Source organism: Neophocaena asiaeorientalis, unplaced genomic scaffold, assembly GCF_003031525.2.
Source record: "Neophocaena asiaeorientalis asiaeorientalis breed wild unplaced genomic scaffold, Neophocaena_asiaeorientalis_V1.1 scaffold4, whole genome shotgun sequence".
NCBI classification, from domain to species: domain Eukaryota; kingdom Metazoa; phylum Chordata; class Mammalia; order Artiodactyla; family Phocoenidae; genus Neophocaena; species Neophocaena asiaeorientalis.
The window spans coordinates 4,564,402-4,586,503 of record NW_020173682.1 but is presented as its reverse complement, the minus strand read 5'-3'; the positions used below and the strand labels follow the sequence as shown (position 1 = coordinate 4,586,503).

At 47.1% G+C, this 22,102-nt stretch overlaps 1 protein-coding gene across 9 annotated transcripts in view; it reads left to right on the top strand.

Annotated features, from left to right (window-relative positions):
• Positions 1-22,102, top strand: part of SVIL (supervillin) — a 231,341-nt gene that overhangs the window by 189,277 nt on the left and 19,962 nt on the right. For 8 of the 9 annotated variants that reach the window (XM_024750122.1, XM_024750119.1, XM_024750125.1 and 5 more), the window contains 10 exons: positions 837-884; positions 7,794-7,941; positions 11,664-11,753; positions 11,842-11,928; positions 13,618-13,795; positions 16,402-16,574; positions 18,101-18,256; positions 19,711-19,847; positions 20,993-21,140; positions 21,266-21,411. In XM_024750122.1, coding sequence (XP_024605890.1) covers positions 837-884; positions 7,794-7,941; positions 11,664-11,753; positions 11,842-11,928; positions 13,618-13,795; positions 16,402-16,574; positions 18,101-18,256; positions 19,711-19,847; positions 20,993-21,140; positions 21,266-21,411 — 1,311 coding nt within the window. The remainder of the gene's footprint in view (positions 1-836; positions 885-7,793; positions 7,942-11,663; positions 11,754-11,841; positions 11,929-13,617; positions 13,796-16,401; positions 16,575-18,100; positions 18,257-19,710; positions 19,848-20,992; positions 21,141-21,265; positions 21,412-22,102) is intronic. The other variant, XM_024750124.1, reaches the window with a different exon arrangement.

The following is a 22,102-nucleotide window of genomic DNA, read 5'->3' as shown; positions in this document are numbered from 1 at the left end:
ACTTACACATGTTTGCCCTTGTAGCGTATAGAATTAGTTCTAAAGATGGCAAAGCCCATTGGTTTGTAGGTACGGCCAGGCTTTTAGTGCAGGGAATGTGTCCACTGGAGCATGGTATGTGGACAGCTTCCTTCAGAGTAACTCATCCCATCCCAAGAGTGAGAGAGATGAAATGAAGCCAAGTTCGAAAGAAAAGGGATTTGGCAGGAGTCTCTTTGTTTCAACTGAATTGCAGTTATGTATTTGCACCAGATCATTAGTTAAAAGTCCAACCCCATTTTGGCGTCTTCAGTATTAAAGGCAGAGATGTGACTCCTGTTCCCTTGGGTCAAGGTAATCGTCGTGTTTCAGACTTTTTCAGGAAATAAAAACCCTGTATAGACTTTGTGGTTACAGCCCCGAGTCCACATCTGAGTCACAGACCAGGATCTGATATCTGGCTGTGCTTCCATCAGCGTGTCAGGTCAGTGAATCAAGCTAAGGTCTGTGCTGTCCCCAGGACAAGTCCTTGAAAATTCTAGGAAGATCAGTCCGCCACATTCGTGTCCTGATTGACTCTGTCATTGAAATTCGAAATCACAATTCAAGAGTGTGAAGTCAGTTGAAGGAACGAGGCTAAGAGGGCAAGGAAGGCTGTTGGTATGACCCCCAAATTAAAGATTATTATCCCACTGATGAGTGATGAGTTCACTTGGTGTTTGTGCCACCCGATCGTGTGGGCATGTGCATGCTTTTCCTGGAACCCAGCACAGAGTTCTCGGAGATGATTGTGACGCCATAACCCGATCCTACCCTTCCAGCCCTCTGCAGTGTCTCCTATTTGTTTTAACCTGTAGGAAGAAGGAGCATTGACAGATGATAATGCCGTTTCTAATCTGCTCTGGGTAAGCCTGACTCTCGCATAGATCTCCTCGCCACGTGTAACTCTCATCCCCGACGGTTCCCCTTGGTGCCCCTCTCTGTTTGGTTTTCTTATCCCGAGGCAAGATGCCACCTTGATCCAGAGTGGAGCGCTATCCTGTTTCCTGCAATTTTGTTTCAACCGTAGAATGAAAAAACTTGAAAGACGTTAAAGAAGATATTTTATATTCGATGTTAAAACAGTCCGTGAAAGTCAGGGTTCCCCTGTATGGCACGGAATATCTTCTGTAAACGGCAGTAATCTTGCCAGTAACTCAATTACTGCACAGAGCTGACTTGGGTCTATTTACTGTGCTTGTGTGGGGATTTCTGTTAGCATTCTAAAAAACTAAACAAGTAGGACAGACTCTTTTGGGAAGCGAATTGAAATTGCAATGAGTAAATTAACTTTCTGTGAGAGAAATCCTTGTTTTTGTCCCTCCCCCTTCCCCACCCCGCTGTGATAAATCTTCTCTTTTCACCTCTAATCCTCTTGCTTTGCTCTATAGGAACCTGTGTATGCTTCTACTTATTCTCCTGCTATACCTGCTGCCCATAAATACCTGTCTTTTGTATCTATTAATCAGGTGAGGAATTGCCTACACGTATTAAGCCTCATTGCAATTTCTGAGCAGCAGGGAGAAACGTGTTTCATTTGGGGAAGTAACTCCTGCTGCATTTCTGTGTGTGTGTGTGTGTGTGTGTGCGTGTGTGTGTGTGTGTGTGCGCGCACAGATGTAATTGCTACTTCATATATTTAGGGTCAGTCACCCACATCTCAGCTTTCGCTCAGACCCCTAGGGAGACCTATGGTGTTAATTCATCTCATAGTCACGTAACTGGTTGAAGAGGAAAGTCCCCCATTTTAATCTCCAAGGTTTATATCCTAAATTGAGTCAGGAGCCCAAGAAAGGACCCCAGGGCTATCTTGATAAAGTAGGAGGAGGTGGCCCAGGTGCTTTGGGGCGTGGACGAGACAGGATGGAAGAGGCGGTCCTGATGGGAGCTAGCTGCCATGGTGCTGTTGGCATGGCAACCACAGCCCTCCTTCCCCACTCTCCACCTCCACTGCACCCCGTCCGAACCCCGCCACAGAAGGGAGACCTAGCCTGGGCTGATATGATACATTGGTACATAATATGTGATGATGCTTAAAGCTAAAAATACCAGTGATTGTTCGTTATTCCCCTTGGAATGTCCCTGGGGTCAAAGCAGCTAGAAACAGTGGCTGCATCCCCTTTGCTGCGAGCCCCAGGTGCTAGTTGCCTTCCGTCTGTGGGCCCTGGCCGGTCACTCCCCTCTTAGGGTTTCTGTCTCCTCACCAGCCCTGGGACCACGCCTCTCAGGTGGCCTCCAACTAGAAGTCTCATGACTGTTCTGTTCCTTTAGGACTAGTGGTGACCAAACAGGTCTCTGACGGAGAGGCACAGGGTTTCAGCCAGAGGAAGGGTCTGGTGGGTCCTCCTGGCTTCATGTGGCATCTTCACAAGTAGAAACTCCCCGTTTCTCTCCCGAAGGCGGCCGTTCCCTCGCTCTTCTTAGTGCCTTTCCTCTGAAGTTAGGGATGCGGGTCTGTGGGAGCCCAGCCCTGCATTGCCAGCTGGGGTCCACCCCAAAAAAGAGGCTGAAATCTGGAGCGAACCTGCCATTCCATCACTAAGGGGGGAAATGCCTGTTTGCTTCTAAATAAGTCAATGTGAAACTTTAAAAGAAAAGATATATTGCTCAAGTCTTTAAATATAACTTATGTATATTATATAATACACATGTCGTGTGTGTGTGTATATATATATATATATATGGTATACTTTTTTTTTATAGACTCCTCCCCCGTTATCAGCGTACCCCACCGGATGGCATGTTTATTGCAGTTGACAAGTTGTCATCCCTCAGTGCCCATCATTTCTATTTGGGTTCACTCTTGGTGTCATACATTCTCTGGATTTTGACAAATGTATAATGACGTGTATCCATGATTGTAACATCACACAGAGTAGTTTCACTGCCCTAAAAACCCTCTGTGGGGACCTCCCTGGCGGTCCAGTGGTTGAGACTCCACACTTGCACTGCGGGGGGTGCAGGTTCGATCCTTGGTCGAGGAACTAAGATCCCATGTGCCGTGGAGCGCGGCCCAAAAAAAAAAAAACCAAACAGAAAACAAAAACCCTCTGTGCTCTGCCTCTTCATCCCTGCCTCTTTCCCCCACCCCTTCCCTTGGCAACCACTGCTAGTTTTACTGCCTCCACAGTTTTGGTCTTTTCCAGGATGTCGTATTGTTAGAATCGCACAGCATGTGGCCTTTTCAGATTGGCCTCTTTCAGTTAGTACTATGCATTTAAGGTTCCCCCATGTATTTTCATGGCTTGGTAACTCACTTCTTTTTACCACTAAATAATCGTCCTTGTCTGGATGGACCAGTTTATCCATTTGCTTACTGAAGGTCATCTTGCTTGCTTCCAAGTTTTGGCAATTGTGAATTAAACTGCTATAAACATCCATTGCAGGTTTTTGTGTGGGCATGAGTTTTCAACTCATTTGGATACCAAAGAGTATGATTGCTGGATCTGATGGTAAGAGTATGTTTAGTTTTGTAAGAAACTGCTAAACTGTCTTCCAAAGTGGCTGTGCCGTTTTGCACTCCCACCAGCAGTGATGAGAGTTCCTGTTGCTCCACAGCCTCGCCAGCATTTGGTGGTGTCAGTGGTTTGGATTTTGGCCATTCTGATAGGTGTGTAGACGTATCTTGTTGTTTTAAGTAGCATTTTTCTGATGACATAGGATGTTGAACATCTTTTCATCTGTACATCTTCTTTGGTGAAGTGTCTGTTCAGATCATTTGCCCATTTTTAAATTGGTTGTTTTCTTCTTGTTGAGTTTTGAGAGTTCTTTGTATATTTTGGATAGCAGTTCTTTATCAGATATGTCTTTTGCAAATATTTTCTCCCAGTGTGTGGCTTGTCTTCTCATTCCCTTGACAGTGTCTTTCACAGAGCAAAAGTTTTTAATTTCAATGAAGTCCAGCTTATTAGCTATTTCTTTCATGGATCATGCATTTAGTGTTGTATCTAAAAAGTCATCACTGAACCCAGGGTCATCTAGATTTTTTTCTATGTGATCTACAAGTCTTATAGTTTTGCATCTTACATTTAGGTCTATGAGCCATTTTGAGTTAATTTTTGTGAAGGGTACAAAACCTGTGTCTAGATTCTTTTGTTTTGCCTGTGGATGTCCAGTCATTTGTTGAAAAGACTATGAAAAGACTGTCTTTTCTCCAGTGTATTACCTTTGCTTCTTTCAAAGATTAGTTGAGCATATTTGTGTGGGTATATTTCTGGGCTCTCTACTCTGTTCTCTTGATCTATTTGTGTGTTTTTTCACTAGTACCACACTGCCTTGGTAGTAATGGTACTTTTGTAGTAGCTTTACAGTAAGTCTTGAAGTTGGGGAGTGTCAGTCTTCTGACTTTTTTCTTCCCCTTCAATATTGTGTTGGCTAATCTGGGTCTTTTGCTCCTCCATATAAGCTTGTCTGTTCATCAATACCCACAAAATAACTTGCTGGGATTTTGATTAGAATCGCACCAAATCTATTAATCAAGTTGGAAAGAACTGACATCTTGACAAGATGGCATCTCCCCGTCCATGAACATGGACTATCTCTCCATATATTTTTAAGTTTAAAGAAAAATAACATTTACCAGAGGCAATCTATGTCTTACCACTTCAAAATTAAAATGGCCTAAAAATCCTGTATTTTTACTTCTGGACAACTTTCCCAGATAAATGTTTTACATACCAGTGATGGGGCACTAGCTCCTCAGTGTTCCTGGAGATCCTTTCCTCCAGCAGTCCTGGTATAAATATTCAACAATGCAGGGGCTCAGAGAGGGAAACAGAGCATTTAAACAGCACACAAGCTCTGTCTAAATGGACTCTTTGTCTCTTGTCAGTCCTCAACCCACGTTTTCTTCTTCCTCACATGCCTCAGGGCTGTATCAGAATAAGATTTTCCTTGTTCCCTTCCTTTCACCTTAGTTGCTGGGAAAGGGTGACAAGGTCAGATTATAGTCACTTTGAGGTCCAAACCTAGTTGAGATCTTTTTCCATGTTTTGTTCAGGCCACGTGAGGCTCTGGGCACTGATGATGGATGGAAATCACTTAAAGAGATGGCAGAGCTCAGTTTCCTTAACGGTGCACAGGATTCGAAATGGTGATAGCAGTTTTGAAAACTGAGACGTGACGATTTGTCATTGTACCTTATTTCTCTTAACACGTGATTCTGTGATTTCTTCCTGTGATGTAGTTTCACTAGAGGTGAATAAGATAAAAACTTAAAAGTCAGATCACAGTATTTTCTATCTATGAAGCTCTCCACTTATAGAAGAATTTTACCCTTAGATCTGCACTAATCCTAGTCACACATGTTAGTTCTCTCTCGTGTATCACGTCCTGTGTCAGAAACGCTTAGTGAGATTTGCACAGTGATTTCTCAGGTGTACAGAGGCAAACCCATCAGTAGCAGTGTGGTAAGCTGAAAACATTTTTGCAGCTCAACCCTTTGCACAGTTTCTAGCTGTGTCCTACCAAGTCTCTGTCCATCCCTAAGACCGTCCTTTCCTCCCAACTGTTTCACTACCTTCTCCTCCCCTTCTCCTTCCCCTTCTCCTTCCCCTTCTCCTTCCCCTTCTCCTTCTTCTCCCTCGTCTTCTTCTCCTTCTTCTTTTCTCCTTCTCTCTCTCTCTCATTCCCTCTCTCTCCCTCCCCATCTTTCTGCATCACGTTCATGAGAGCTATATTTGAAAGAGTAAAAGATAGATTTGGTAGGGCTTCTATTCACATTATGCCCGAACTCCCTTACTCTCCCAGTCAATCCTAAATACCATCAGCTAAACCTAGGGAAACCTGAAAAACGACACAGTGCTTACTATACTGTGTGTTATGTCCTTCTCTAAATGAGGAAAGAACGCCTTCGAAGGGAAAAGCAAGACAATCACGAAGTTTTAAGCTACAAAAAAAAAAGTACGTAGACGAAGATGTCTGTCTTGCCTGTTTTCACATTTTGAGTTCTAAAATTTAATAGCAACCTGTGATACATTCTTTTAATTTCTAAAGGGAATAAACTGTGTATATTTGTACATATAACGCACGCATACGATATACATACAAGATATGTATAAGATATATATACACACATTATATATATCTTACTGCATTATAGAACCATTTAAAGTCAGATAAGGGGAATCAGGGGCCTCTAGACCAACCCTACTAAGTGGCAAAGTTAAGGTGAAACTTCTAGAGAAGCAAAAACGTTTATGTTTAACAACATCATTTAGAGGTGAGTGAAATGCGTGCTCCTTAACGTAGATCTGGCAAACCACCGGGCACTTTGAATCCTGGGACACCTGTATCATCCCAGGGCTTCCGTGCATCACGTTCTCCCTGGAGCTGCGGGAGAATCCAGGTGCCTTGGGAAATGGAATTGTTGATCCGGGGACACCGTTTTTCTGAGTCCTGAACCGCACTTCCCGGGCACCAGGGCTCTGGAGATTTCGCTGAGCTGACCATAGCACTGCTGATGTCTGGATCTGCGGAGAAGAACACTTTCTTGGCACTTTATATGTTTTTGAAAATATTTCAAGGCGCGTGTCCTATTGATTTGATTAAAATTCACTTCTGAAACTTCATTTTCCAAGAAAACTTATCCTCTTTTCTGAATTTTGATGAGGTTTTCCTAGCAGGTCCACCTCATAGTTTATAAGGGCCTGTGATTCAGAGAATTACTTGGATTTACGGTCATCTCACCACTCATGAGTAGGAAGGACCTGGAGATAGAAGCTCTTTCTGTTCTGGGGACGATGCTTTTCTTTCCTCTGCACTAGCTTCCACGGCTCCTGCCCTCCCCCTGTGCGCCCCACCCCCATACCCAGGGGGATTTTGTAGTGAAAGGAGGGACGGGTGAAGGAGGAGAGAAAGGAGACTTTCTCCAGCCAGCATTCCAGCACCTCCCGGGCCGGTGTCAGCCTGCTACGGTCAACCACTCTCTCGGCCACGCCCCTTCCTCTGCACTGGTCCTCGGCTCCGTCCTCGGCCTCCTTCCTGCCCATCTCCCTCCTTTCCTGGTCTCCCTCAAGTCGCCCCCCACCTCCAGCTTCTGCCTTTTAGGCCAAATGAGTGTCACCAACGGCTTAGAAATTGAAGAGGCACCTATCTCCAGAACCCCAATTAGAAGCATTTGAATGCCTTTTTTAGGTAGAACTGTTACTATGTATGTAGGTTATCTCTATAGCACAACTCAGCCCCAGTGTCAGATATTCTGTGACTTAAAAGTCACTTTTATGGGCTTGACCTGGTTGCCTAACTGCCCATGTAACGTAGTTGCTCTAGGAAAAAGCACGCGAGTTCCAGGAAGCCTTCTGATAGCACATCCTCCCCTAATCAGCTTTCCTTCCTTTATGATTGACCATGTTCCTCGTGAACTTAAGAGGGTAAGATCTTCTAGACCCACCGTGCTCTTTGTGAGTATAATGGATAGAGTCCTAGTCAACTGCGTTTAACTAGATAAGTAAAACAGAGCAACTTTAAAACCCTGTAAAATTTATGGCAGGAAGACAGTCTATTTTTGTTTCTTTTTACAGAGTATCATTTTGATATTCCAGCGTTGCAAACAAATAAGTGAAAAACAAAGTTCTAACCTACAGTTCCCGCGTTGGTGGTGGCGATCTCTAACCCAAGCTGGAAATAGGGAAGCCCAGACTATTTCAGCGAGAACAGCTGGGACGTGTGGGGACGATGCACGGCTGCTCTCTGCCTGCTTCTCAGCTCACGGGGGGGCTGCGCGCTAACGCTTCTGTCTCTGTGATTTGCTCTCCTGTTTTCTTCTGGGTAAACAGCGGGTCACAGAAAGTCGAGAGAGCCAGATGACGATTGAAGAGAGGAAGCATCTCATCACCGTGAGAGAGGACGCCTGGAAGACCAGAGGCCGAGGGGCAGCCAACGACTCCACCCAGTTTACCGTGGCCGGCAGGATGGTGAAGCGAGGTCAGGATGCGTGTTCCCCACCCCCATCCCCGCCACGGAGGGGACGTGGCCGGGGAGGGCTCAGTGTAAAAAATGAGGCCGCAGTCCGCTCTGGCTTTCACTCTCACTGAAATTGTGCATACGTTTTCTGGGTAGGTTTTGTGAGAGATTCCTACCGAAAGCATTGTCCCACGACACCGTCATCTTCGACGTCAGACGCGTAATGCAATTAGTCACGTTTCAAAACAGCCATTTGGAGATGGAGCCCAGGTTTCAAAAGCGATTTTGCAAATCTGCTAACAAATCTTAGTCCTTTCCTGTCATTGCTTTGAAATTATTTCCATTTTCTTGCCATCTGGCAGTCAGTTCACCCAAATAAGCCTTTTTCTCATTGAAGGAGGAGTTTCTGTCTTCTTCCTTTTAGGGTAATTCCCAGGTCTCTTTCCATCAAACCAGAGTTCCCTGGCTTCGGAAGCCCCATTTCCAGCGATGTTTTAATAGCTGTCCAAAGGATGGATCCACTTCCACAGGGAAGTGAGATTTCCCTACAGATGGGCAGTCTCCCTGCAGCTGAGCTCTTGGAACTAATTTGCAGCGGGGAATCCAAAGATGTATGAAAGTGACGAATCACGTGGTGAGAAGTCACCAGAGAGCTGAGGGGCTCCACATCCTGTAGGAGACGGTTAAAATCTGGGGTCCTTTTTCACCTGCGTGCACGTACCTTCATTTTCTAAGCTGTGGCTTAAGCAAATTTCTTAACTTAGTGATAAAGGTTTTCACATTCAGGTAGAGTTAACTTACGCTGATGTCTGCTTTCTAGGTTTGCAGTTTGCTTTCCTCAAAACCTTTCAGGATCCTCACTCAAAGACAGTGCCTAGCTCATTGTAGTCTCATGATAAATATTTGCAGAAGGAAAGGAGGGAGGCAGGGAGGGAGGGAGAAAGGAAGGGAAGGAGGGAGGGGAAAGCCCTGAACTGAGATGAACCCAGATCTCGGTGGAAAAATCCTTTGTAACAAATTTATTCTTTTCTTGGAATTGTCAAGGATAACAGAAGATAATTTACTCTCAGAATGAGGTGGCATTTGAATATGTTCTGTATACTTTACGTGACCCCCATCCCTATGTTAACTAAAGCAGATCAAGGCCCACGTTGGTTAAGAAGAACTCGAGCTGAGAACTTGAACCTGAGCTCAGACCTGCCAGCTTCTAGCCCAACTTTGGTTTCCTCTTTCCTCTTCCATCTGAAAAGACGGTCATTTATTTGAAGTCAGGCCCTTACCACCAGATACCGCTGCCCTTGTCCACAGGAATGTCAGAGGAAGTAGCTTTGCTCTCAGGCAGGTTTGGAGAGTAAAGTCAGAGACGTTCCTCTCCCTTAGTGGACGAGTTCGCGTTCACGTGTTTCTGAATAAATCAGGGATCTTGATTTAACGGGTGTGATATGACTTTGCTCAGGAAATAATTTTCTTGTACTTTCAATCTAATGGAAAAGCTGTGCCCTGTTTTTCTAATATCTGTTACCACCTACACAGTGATGTGTTTCACTCGGTCACCGCTCTTTCGGATTTGCAGTGATAGGGCGTCCAATGTCCTACACTCGCCAAAGAATTAGTAGTCCCCACGCTGTAGCCACCAAGGTTTCCCATGTCCTCGGGGTACCGTGTACCTGCGAGTTGCCAAGAGGCATGCCGTACCCTGATTTTCATTCTCTCACCCCAGAACACTCTCTTCTCCCCAGCCTCGCCAGGACTGTCTCCCTTTTTCTTATTCCTAGACGCTGCATAACAGTGAGTACGCCACAGATTTCTGTGGTATTCTAGAATTCTCCTGGAAGGAAGGTACTCAGAGTGCACCTTTGAATAAGAGAGATGTGAAATGTTCCCGAAGAGAGCAGGTGACTGGTTATTGCCTGTAGAATTCACTGAAAAGAGGTGTGGGGAATGCTTTGTTTTGTTTTAACATCGTGAAATTTAAATCTGTGTGCCCTCCCCCACTATGGATGAACCCTAAATCTCTCCAGGAAGGAGCTGGTCCACCTCTGGGAGCTCAGCGCTGCAGCCTGAATAGGCAGCAGGGCACGCCGCGACAGCACGAGGGGCCGGTGTCCTGGTCGGCTTGAGTCAGGCCTGTTTTATTGGCTTTAGAGTTAATGACCCTCTGTGCTCATGAAATCTTCCCATGCCTCTTACGCACCCTCTTAGCAGGTGATGGTTTACTGCCCCAGCCGGTGATACCAAAGTTCACTTATCCTTTTAGCATCTTTCAAGAAAGGTGACTTTCTCACTGATAGAAACCCTTTGCAGTTCCGGTAAAGAAATAATTTTTTTAAATGTTGTTGACATCATTAAGGAAGTATACGTACATGTTGAGAAGTACTTCTAGAATATCACCTAAAATTTAAGTTGTAAACTGCATTTCAGTATTTTTCCTTAAAAATTTTATGCTGTAGCATATCCCTCTCCACCTCACAGGAGGGAGGGGCAGATCCATTCACTTCAGTGATTCTTTTTCCCTGTAAGTGACAGTGATTTACTATTCTCCCTTTGTGGTTCTCGGAGCGATACTTAACGTGGCAACGTCACCTAAGGGTTTCTCGTTTCTTACAAACAGAGACAAAGAATATTAAGGTCTCATTTTGTTCTTTGTAACTAATTACTTTCCTTTCGAATCCCTTCTAAGGTTAGGGAAGAATACTTATCTTTGTCTTTATTAAGGTTTCTTATTCTAATCAGATGCCTTCTTCAGGCTGGAACGTCTGTCTTTCCCTCTCATGTGTCTTTTACCATTTCTCCGTTGAAAGATTCCCCATCCTGCTTCTTGGTAGATGCAGGTGGAAGCATGTCCCTAGCTCCCAGCCACACCTGACATGGGTGCGATCCTCCAACAGTCACGAATCAGTACAAATGGCTCCTCTTGTGCCTTTCTTACAAAGCTTAGCACCCTCTGCATTATTGCCTAATAGGACCACACTCTGAGTGACGCCCCCAAAGGCAAGACTGTCCCCATGTCCCCTCAGCTGGGAGGGACACTGCGGGGCACTTCCCGGCCAGCGTGGCAAGCCCGGTCTCCTCCATCCTCTGCGGGATGGTGCAGAAACAACTGGCCGTCCGCATCCTCGCGTTCCACAGCCACGAATTCAACCAACCATGATCAAAAAACAATTTTAATTCCAGAGAATTCCCAAAAGCAAAACTGGAATTTGCCACCTCAGCTCTTTACACAGCATTTACATTGTCTGAGGTACAATGAGGCATCCAGAGATGATCTAGAGTATACGGGAGGATGTACCTAGATTGTATGCAAATATGCCGTCTTGTATAAGAGACTTGAGCATCTGTGGATTTTGGTACCCACAGGGGGTCCTGGAACCAATCCCTGTGGATACCAAGGGACGACTGTATACTTTCTCTTCAGCTACCTCCACTGCCCCCAAAGCCTCCAGACGTCACCGTTTTATCTGTTCGAGGACATTCTGGTTGCCTTCGTGTCTTCGTGGTTCAGTATGGAATGGCAGCCTGACAGCCGCTGCAGGCCTTAGAAACAATGATACCCTGTCTCCATTGGCAGGTGTCCTACACGTGTGGGCACGATCCCTGCCAGATGCACATATGTGTGTCCCACGCGTGTGTGTAAATTCTGTGAATTGTTAGATCTCCGTTGGGACTCGTGGCCGTCCCTCAGGGTCCTGGGGACTTCCGGAAGTTTCCTCAGACGCTCAATAGCTCCTTTGTCTGCTCTGCAGGTCTGGCGTCCCCCACTGCCATCACCCCAGTAGCGTCCCCTATCTGCAGTAGAACGAGGGGCACCACGCCAGTTTCCAGACCCCTGGAAGGTGAGTCACCAGGCACCCAATGTGCCAAGAGGTCTGTGATCAGAAGAGCCCTGCGTGCTTCTCTCACCTGTGTTTTCTACTTGCCTAGATATCGAAGCCAGACCAGACATGCAGTTAGAATCAGACCTCAAGTTGGACAGGCTGGAAACCTTTCTAAGAAGGCTGAATAACAAAGGTACACGCCAGGAGCCAGAGGGAAGCTTGGGTTCATGTGCTTGTAGCCAGTGTGACTCGGGTTTCAGCGGGTAGCTCAGGAAGCCTAGGAACACCTGCCCTGCTCTCAGAGTCTCTAAATCCCAAGCGGCGTTGCTTTTTCTCCTCAGCTCAATTGTCCTCTATTATGATGTCACGAGTTCACACTGTAAGCGTTATCTTTGTTGTTAGGTTTTAAGAAATGAGGTTATTGGTCACCATTGATTAGATTACCAAACTCTGATTCACTTGGTAATGAACTCAGTAGGGAGCCCCCAATAACCCATTTGTTCCTGGATCTAAACCCCTGGGATGGACTTCCCTGGTGGCGCAGTGGTTAAGAATCCGCCTGCCAATGCAGGGGACACGGGTTTGAGCCCTGGTCCGGGAAGATCCCACATGCCGCGGAGCAGCTAAGCCCGTGCGCCACAACTACTGAGCCCGCGCTCTAGAGCCTGCAAGCCACTACTGAGCCCACACGGCACAACTACTGAAGCCCGCATGCCTAGAGCCCGTGCTCCGCAACAAGAGAAGCCACCGCAATGAGAAGCCCGCGCACCGCAATGAAGAGTAGCCCCCGCTCGCTGCAACTAGAGGAAGCCCGTGTGCAGCAATGAAGACCCAACGTGGCCAAAAATAAAATCAATCAATAAATAAATTTATGAAAAAGAAGTAAATAAACCCTTGGGATGTCATCCAATCAGGATTGTAGACTCGGTAGTTTTGCCCTTAACCCTGAAAGCAGATTATTACACGAAATCAACTTGAACTTGGGCCTGATGAACTTTCAGTCGTATGTGTCGGTTTCCAGTAAGGTAGCAGCTGCTATTATAATCACAAATGATTTCTAAAAGAAATTTCTAGTGGATAAATAAAGATTTCAATACAAAAGTCCATGAAGTATATATAATAGAAAAGTAACATGCAGAAACAGCCTCATCTCTTGATGAAAATGTCCAGTACTTGCAATTCATCAAATACCAAGCACTGGAGCCCCTACTATCGACAATGACCCCTGTAGGTTGAAAATAATACAGACAACCACCTGAAACCAGAAATACGAAAGTGTGCTATAACAACAAAGCTGGCAAGGCAAAGAATGCAAACGAGTCAGAGTTTATTACCTACATGTAACGGTGAGCTAGCCCGGGGGTCGGCAAACGAATCCAGCTCACCTCCCCTCTTTGTAAATAAAGTTTTATTGGAACACAGTCGTGCCCATTCCTTAGCATATTGGTAATAGTTGCTTTTGTACTATAGCAGCAGGGTCACGTAAGGGGCAACACAGGTCAAATAGACTCCCGTGCAAAGCCTAAAATATTTACTACGTGACCCTTTGCAGGAAAAGTTTTCACCAAGCCCTGATCTAGAAGAGTACTGAGCTAGTTCTGCATCCAAAAGAGCAAAAAGAGCAGGTTCAGAAATTCCCGGTGTGCTGGAGCCTCCATCCCTCCTAGCACTCACAGTGCACGCTCTGTTCAGACGGGAAGTCCTCTCCTGAGAAGCCAGCGGATACCCAGGAAGCATCTACAGAACCCTGGACATCCCTGTCATGTTTGCTCCACTCCTGGACCTTAGCGGGAAGAAAATCATTTTTAAGATTCAGTGAAGCATAGTTGGAGTCATGTTTTTACACAAATCTCAGGTCATTGATTTGCTTGTTTGTCCGTAGTTGGTGGGATGCAAGAAACAGTCCTCACCGTCACCGGGAAATCCGTGAAAGAGGTGATGAAGCCGGACGATGAGGAAACCTTTGCCAAGTTCTACCGCAGCATGGATTCCGCTCTACCGAGAAGCCCCGTGGAGCTGGACGAGGACTTTGATGTCATTTTCGATCCTTATGCCCCCAAGTGAGTTATTTCATTTTCCATCTTTCACCCCTGGAGAACAGATTCCTTCACTGGTCTCCACACAGCACTTCCTCGAGAATCTTCTCTCACTGTTACGTCCTTCTGCGATAGAACTTCATTACAGCCAGATTGACACCAACCAGGGTTCTTGGCCTCCCCCAATCAATAGAAATTGATAAGAGGCCAGACAAGAAGCTCAGGCAAGGCTTTATTGGGGCCCCTGCTGCAGCAGGGAGGAAGAGTAACAGGTTCCCTTGCTCGCTCCCCGAGGGGGTTGAGCTGCTTATATGGGGAGAGGGCAGGGGCGGGTCCAGGGGTCAGGCTGGAGGCGAGGCTTAGGTGGCTTGCCCACCCCTTTGGTGGTGGTGTGTGTATAGGGCATGGGCAGTGCCCTGCTTTGGCTCCTGGTACCCTGTTTTTGCTCCCTGCTCTTCAGAAGCAGCAGTTGGGTTTTTTGGTCTTTTTGTATCCTTTGTCCATAATTTGGCCCAATTGCACGTGCACAGTTATTTTTAGTCCCTTATCGTTTTTTGTATTTTGTTGCTTGAGAAGAGGCGTGTGTCTAGGTGCAAGCCCTGCAGCAAAGGGTCTCAGGTCCCAGGTCCCAGCCCGTCTCAAACTCACTATTCTCTAGAACCAGACACTGGGCTAGATAGAGCTTGCGTACCCAGGACAGACGTCCCCTCCGGCAGAAAGCCTTGCATCCCCACCACATGCCTGGTCCTTAAAAACAAAGTGACTGTGTTTATCACGTCACTCGAATATTGTTTTGCAGACTTTATGAACACTGGTTAGCAGAAACTTCTATGCCTTTCTTCATTTGACATGTCAGATTCTTACTCAACTTTGCAAACTGTTTGGATCACCTGGGATCTAATGAATACAGCTAGCTAGAAAATCAATGAAACGCGTTACTTAATTTGCAATCATTGATAAGATCAATAGATCTGAGGGTTTTCTCAGTGATGTCCCAGGGTCCCTCTTCATGCAGGAACGTGACTAAACCACCAAAGAGTGTTCATGGTGTTAGGATTCCCTTGGTTGTGATTGCCACAAAGAAAGCCAAGTCCAGCTGGCTTCAGCAGAAGAGAGGCGTGGAGGGATTTACAGGTTCACCCCTTGAAAAGCGCAGGCATGAACTCAGGTTCCAGGGGCTCAGAATGAGGTCTCTCGCACCTGGTTCCTTTAGGCTGGCTTTCCTCTCAGTCAGGCTGTCACCACGTGGTAGATGGTCACCCCTCACTCCGGATTTATATCCCATCTCCTTGGCCACCACCAGCGCAGGCAGCTGATCTGCCCAGCCTTCCCAGAAGAAGTTCCAGGCTTGATTTTCTTGGGTTTGCATCCAGCCCTACAGCCATCATTGTGGCCAAGGGGATGGAAGATGCTGATTGGCCAGCAGTGGGTGGTCTTTGGATCCCCCTCCTGAGCCAGGGTAGGGGACAGGGCATGGAGGGAGATGGTTCCCCCAAAGGAAAGTCAAGGAGCTCTTAGAGAAGCAGGGAGAATGTGCTGGGTGAGCTAATAACCCCACGGCCATCCACCACGTGTATCTGTTGCCCACAAATTTTTCAGTGCCCGTCTCTTCCGGAAGTCTGCGTGGTTATCATAAATGTTTCCTTAAGCCGCTCCTGATACCTGTTTTGCATTTTTCCATGTGTTCTGTTTTTTTCAACTTGCTACCTTAAGAAAATGAACAATTTTCCATTCCTCACCTTTAAGTGATATTTTGGGTATTTGCATACTTTGGTAGTGAACCATTGCTCAATCTTCTCCTCACCCAAATGTCATTGTTTACATGGTTACATGTAATTTAAACATTGATATGTATGTTTACACACACGACAACGTTATGTATGAAAGAGGATCTCCAGGTACAGAGATCCATGCACTTAAGACATTAAAAGCAGCTGGACTCTGCTGGGAAACCATGTGACTGGGTCCACCCCTCTCCCGGTGTCTGGTCTTCTGCCCCAGAGAGCTGAGAGTGTGTGTGTGAGGGTCATAGTTGGTTTTGTGGGCCTCTTTCATTTCAACATATTTTTCAAAATGGTGCTTATTTTCCAGAGGGGGCAGTGGGTCGAGAGGAGGCTCGTGATGGGGAACTTGGGGAGGGAACTGGAAAACTTGCATGCAGAGAAAGCTGAGTCTGGTGGAGAGAGGGTTAAATCCAGAAGCAGTGGCTGGCTGTCCATCCGCGGAGGGCTTACTGGAGCCCAAAGGAGGAGAGGTGGTCCTATTCCGGCAGGAGAAGTAGTGATCAGCGTGTTGTGGGTGCGATGAGAGGGAAGGACCGCACCCTTCAGGGCTGTCCAGGAGGGGGATGGGCTGCCCCAGAGGCACTGGCCGCTCCTCCAGCTGGAGACCACGGGGCGTGGTGAGAGCGGGGCTCCAGGCGTGGGCCGGCATCTGGAACTAAATGGGCTTCAGTCTCCCACCTCCGAGGTCCTCAGCGGAGGGGTGATGGGAGGGAAGGAACTGTACGATTGTAACGAAGTCAGGAACTCAAATCGCGGCGCCTGCCGCTTCAGCTCGGACGCACGCAAGCCACCAGGCGTGGGTGGCACTGCAGCCCCGGGCCACGCCAGCTCTGCTCTGCCTCTTAGGTTGACATCCTCTGTGGCTGAGCACAAGCGTGCAGTGAGGCCCAAGCGCCGGGTTCAGGCTTCCAAAAACCCCCTGAAGATGCTGGCGGCAAGGGAAGATCTCCTCCAGGGGTACACGGAGCAGAGACTGAATGTGGCCTTCGTGGAATCAAAGCGTATGAAAGTCGAAAAGAGTGAGTATCAGGGCCATCCCCAGCTGTGCACTCGGGAACCGGGGAGCAGGTGACTCTGCCCTCTCCTTCCCCTGCCTTGCAAAGGCCAATGACAGCACCCAGAGACTCTCGTGCAAGAAAAATGAGCAAGTCTGTACACACACGTGCACACCTGTAGAAACTCTGCTTGGAACGGAAAGGCTTGCGGTGTGGCCCATCTGTTCACTGAGATCAAATTATCCTGTTTTGTTGAGTTTTCTTTCAAGAGGTTGGAGGAAAGGGAGGTTGCTGGGCTTTGCAATTCAACCCATTTCCAAACACAGCAGTTCTTCACTTGATCTTATTCTAGAGCAAATGATTCGATCTCTCGTGGGCAAGTGTCCCAAATCTCTGTTTTGCCTAATCCAAGATTTCTACATTATTAATTAATGCAGAAACCGGTGCTCTTCACATTGTTTTGGGCAGGACCCTCGGGCTCCTTGGAGCTGGGATGTGGGCTGGGGGGAGTCGGGAGACTTGGGATGGGGCAGTGAAAGGAGTGTGGGAGCAGGCCCGAGGTTTTCATCCCACTTCAGGCTAAACCGTTGGCTTTCATCTGCCCGGTCATGTGGGGCTCCCCGGTTCTCAGAGTGGTTTTCCCAGCGGAGCTAATGGCATGCATAATCTTGTTATTTTGAAGATTCTTGCTGTCATTTTTATTTTCCTATAGCACTCATAAACCAACTTACTAAAGGTTTTTTTTAGAAATAGTCTTTGGATGAAGTGGTTGAGTCTTTCCATTATAACTGGTTTACTAAATAAGATATTACAAAATCTCTATGCCATATGAGTTGTCAGGTAGTGTTATATTTCTTCAGTGTTAGAACCTCATCCCAGCAAAATAATTTTCTGAGTTTCTCTCTAGCATATGCATAGTTTTTTAAACAATGAGCTGGAGAAATAAAGGTTTATTGGCACAAGTTTTATGTACTTTAACTGTATCTCCACTTTTGGGGGACACATATACACTTGTTGGTCCACACTGAAAATCCAGCATCTTGTTACAATCTTAAATCTGAGAGCAAGCCATCTCAAGAGATCATGATAGCCTCCAGAGAAAGATGAGAACTAAACCATGCCTTACAGGGTGCCTGCTTTTCTGCATATAAAGACTTTGGATGGAAGATGTCTAACAGTCTCCCTTAGGAATGCGTTTTCAGCATCTAACACTGTTAGGAATGATAACAGCTTTAGTGGAATTGCAGCGCGAGTCCAGCTCCTGATTTTATACTGATGTGGCTGGTCCACAGTGCCACTCAATTCTTGTCTCTCCGCATGGCCAGGGTGACACTCTTCAGCAAGCATTTACACTTTCAATCCTATGTTTAATTCTTAGCACAAGCTTCACTGCATAGTTAATCAGACTGGAGTACGTTTTCCCCATCAGGATTAACTTGAAAGGAAAACAGGAGTGAGTCACTTATGCATGATCGCTGGGGGTAAACACTGTCATTTCTCCCGAATGTCTTGCTTCCCCTGCACTGTGTTTCCTCCTTTGACCCTCCCAGTGTCTGCCAGCTCCAACTTCTCCGAAGTCACCCTGGCGGGATTAGCCAGCAAAGAAAACTTCAGCAACGTCAGCCTGCGGAGCGTCAACCTGACGGAACAGAATTCCAACAATAGCGCGGTGCCCTACAAAAAGCTGATGCTGTTACAGATTAAAGGTATTTAGAGAGAATTACACACGACCAGGGATTTTAGTCTGGTAACATCGGGAGGCCTGACTTCCCCCTACTCGCCCGAAGGGAGAAGGGAACGCGTGCTTTTGGCGAGCCCGCCGGGTGCCACCTCATCTCACATCAGCATCACAAAATCCCACTAGGTGGGAAACATTACGCCCGCGTGGTAGCGCTTCCTGATGCGCCCGAGGCCCCAGCAGCGGCTGAGCAGCACGGCTGGCTTTGAGCCCTGGTCTGATTCCAGAACCTCAGCTTTTGCTGCTGCTCCGCTTCCCGTGGCCCCGGCCGCACACTGCGTGCGGTCACCAGGCACCCCCTCAGCCACCAGAGTGCTCCCTCCATCTGTCCTCCTCGCCAGGGTCAGCAGGAGTTAGGGCAGCGGGACGGAGAGAGGGCCGTCCTTGAGCAAGGGAGCAAGGGAGCATGGGGCAGGGGGTCTCAGAGGCTGCAGCACCCTTCTTCCTCTTTTTCTCTCTCCCTCCCTCCCTCCCCCCCTCTCTCTTTCTCTCTTTCTCTACTTTTCCTTTCTTCCTCCCTGTCTTCCTTCCTTCCTTTCTTTCCTTCCTTCTTTCTCTCTCCCTTCCCTCCCTCCCTCCCTGTCTCTCTCCCTCTCTTCCTCTATCTCTTTTCCTTTCTTCCTTCCCTCCCTCTCTCTCTGTAGCAAGGAGCCCTAACCCACAACCAGGGGAGCTCTGGCTCTGCCCCAGTGACTTAGCTGCCTCGGGCAGCACTGCTGTGAATTAATGCTCAAGAAAAGCATTACCTGTCCTCTGCTTCGCTGGGGGTTTGCAGGGTGTGTCTGCATGGCCACTGTCCTTTCTAGTGTATTTAAAAGACCCGTGAAAAGTGCACACCACCCGCCTCCATTCCTACGTTGTGGTGCAGAGACTACACCATCAGTGTGATTGTGGAAAGATGGAAACCATTTAGGAGGAGTTGGAAGCCGCACAAGGCAGTGCTTCCCTCTGAGCTGAGTCCTCTCCAGACTCAAGTTTTCAGTTTGGAGAAGAACTCCCAAGGATGCAGAGGCTCCCTGAAGGCCCTCGCCTTGCCCCGGCCCGCAGAGGCTGTTAAGTGTAGGAGGTGGGCTGAGTGGAGAGAGACCAGGAGATGAGCGGGGGAGGGGAAAGGAGGTGTTTGCTGGTGTCCCTGGGGGAGGGAACCTTAATTAATCCATTCACGTGCTGTCAAGGGACACTGCTAATGGTCCTGGGAAACATGGTGACCTCTGGGAACCTGCCACCAGGGAAGGTCATCGACAAGGCTATGCCTCTAAGTGCCCCGGGTCATGGGAACTCACGTGAGCAGATGAGGCTGTTCAGGACGGGAAGTCGGGGGCGGGGATGCTTCGGACGCGGGGTGCTTCCCGGTCGTCCCTGCCGGGACTGCGGGACAGCGCTCGTCTCTGGGGAGACGGTGACCCCGTGCCTCGTGCTCAGGAAGAAGACACGTGCAGACGCGGCTGGTGGAACCTCGCGCCTCTTCCCTCAACAGCGGGGACTGCTTCCTCGCGCTGTCCCCCCACCACTGCTTCCTGTGGGTCGGAGAGTTTGCCAACGTCATAGAGAAGGCGAAGGTCGGTATCTGAGGAACGAAAGTGGTCTCGCTTTGCATCTCCTTTAGACACAGGTAGAATGTTCTTCCAGTGGCCAGATCCCTAGAAAGCTTCTTAAATGTCCAATGTTTCGTTCAAGCGAGGGGGGACAGGCGTGTTTATTGTCCAGAAGGTCTCTGAAACGAGCTCCTGGTAAGTGCTTAAGGGGGATGTTTTAAAAGGAGTCTGACCTGGGCCTCCAGGTTGAAAGTTCTGGCTCATCCTTCCTTCTGTGGAGAAAAAGAACTGGCCCATCACTTCCAAGTTGTTTATCCTAGGTGTCTAGGAAGTCCTGCTGTGGATCTATTGAATGAGTCTATTGAAAGAGACTTAGTGGGAAAAGACCAGGGAGTCGGTATTTTTATTTTGGGGTTTTTTTCCCCTTTATTTATTTTTAATTGAAGCCGAGTTGATTTACAATGTTAATTTCTGCTGTACAGCAAAGTGATTCAGTTATATATATGTGTGTATATCTATATACACATATATATATGCTTTTTCATATTCTTTTCCATGACAGTTTATCACAGGCTGTTGAATATAGTTCCCTGTGCTCTACAGTAGGACCTTGTTGTTCATCCATCCTCTATATGATGGCTTGCATCTGTTCGTCCCACACTCCCACTCCATCCCTCCCCCACCCGCCCCCTCGCCCTTGGCAACCACAAGTCTGTTCTCTGTCTGTGAGTCTGTTTGTCCTTTGCAGATAAGTTCACTTGTGCCATATTTTAGATTCCACATATAAGTGATGTCATATGATATTTGTCTTTCTCCGTCTGACTCACTTCACTCACTATGATCATCTCTAGGTCCATCCATGTTGCTGCAAATGGCGTGATTTTGTTCTTTTATATGGCTGAGTAGTGGGATGGGTATTCTTAAAAAGCTTCACGAATGATCTTTTGAATGTGAAGATGGACAGGTGTTGCTGTAAAGAATGGATACCCCCAGTCCTTTCGTTACATTTTCTTGGCTTTTACACAGTCCCCAACCACCAGTGCCCCCGGACCCTGTGGTCACAAGTTTTCCTTCCAGACACGCTGTCTCTCTGCTCTGATTTCAGTGTTGCCCCTCCATCTGGCCATGGGCTTGTCTGCCCAGGTAACTGTGTACCTCTCTCTTTTTAGGCCTCAGAACTCGCAAGTTTAATTCAGACCAAGAGGGAACTTGGTTGTAGAGCTACTTATATCCAAACTATCGAAGAAGGAATTAACACACACACTCATGCAGCCAAAGACTTCTGGAAGCTTCTGGGTGGCCAAACCAGTTACCAGTGTAAGCGTTTACTGCATCTCAGAAAATGAGACTTGCCTACCTTTCCTCCTCGCTTGCTTCCTTCTTCCAAACCAGCCTCCCTCCAGTGGGAAACATAATGTCCTCTTCCCGTTCTTACCCCAAAGCTGCTGGAGACCCAAAGGAAGATGAGCTCTATGAAACGGCCATAATAGAAACCAACTGCATTTACCGACTAATGGATGACAAACTCGTTCCTGATGACGACTACTGGGGGAAGATTCCAAAATGCTCCCTCCTGCAGGCAAGACAGGTACAGTGAGTGGTCTGCCCTTCGGCAGGAAAGCCCTTGGCCCCGGGCTGCCCGCTGAAACAGGCAGGAAGTACCGACAGACGCTGGCCAGGGATGGTACTTGCTGCACACCAGACATCTTTTTATTAACTTTTATCTTACATTGGAGTCTAGTTGATTTACAGTGTTTTTTGAGTTCCTGGTGTACAGCAAAGTGATTCCGTTATACATATACATGTATCCTTTTTCACATTCTTCTCCCGTTTAGGTTATTACGGAATATTGAGCAGAGTTCCCTGGGCTGTACAGTAGGTCCTTGTTGATTGTCTGTTTCAAATATAGTTGTGTGTACATGCAGAGACATCTTTATAAAGACTATCTACCGATTTGTGATTTCAAACCGTTACTGCCATCTTAGATGCTGATACAGAATTCCGAATGTTGTTCAGAGGAGGCATGGGTCATTGAAGGCTTTTCTGTTTTAGGCCAGATGGAAATATGACTTAGCCCCATCTCTTGATTTTTGTATGAACGTTAAATATCTTTCAGTCCTTAAGTTTCAGGAAAAGTAGGTGTATCTATAGTGTATGGGTTTGCCAAGTAGTATGCTCATTTTTCCTCTCACACCAGCACATATTCATTTTTACAAAATTACATATATTTCCAGCACCACTAAGTTTTTTGTTGTTGTTTTTTTTTTTTTTGGCTGCGG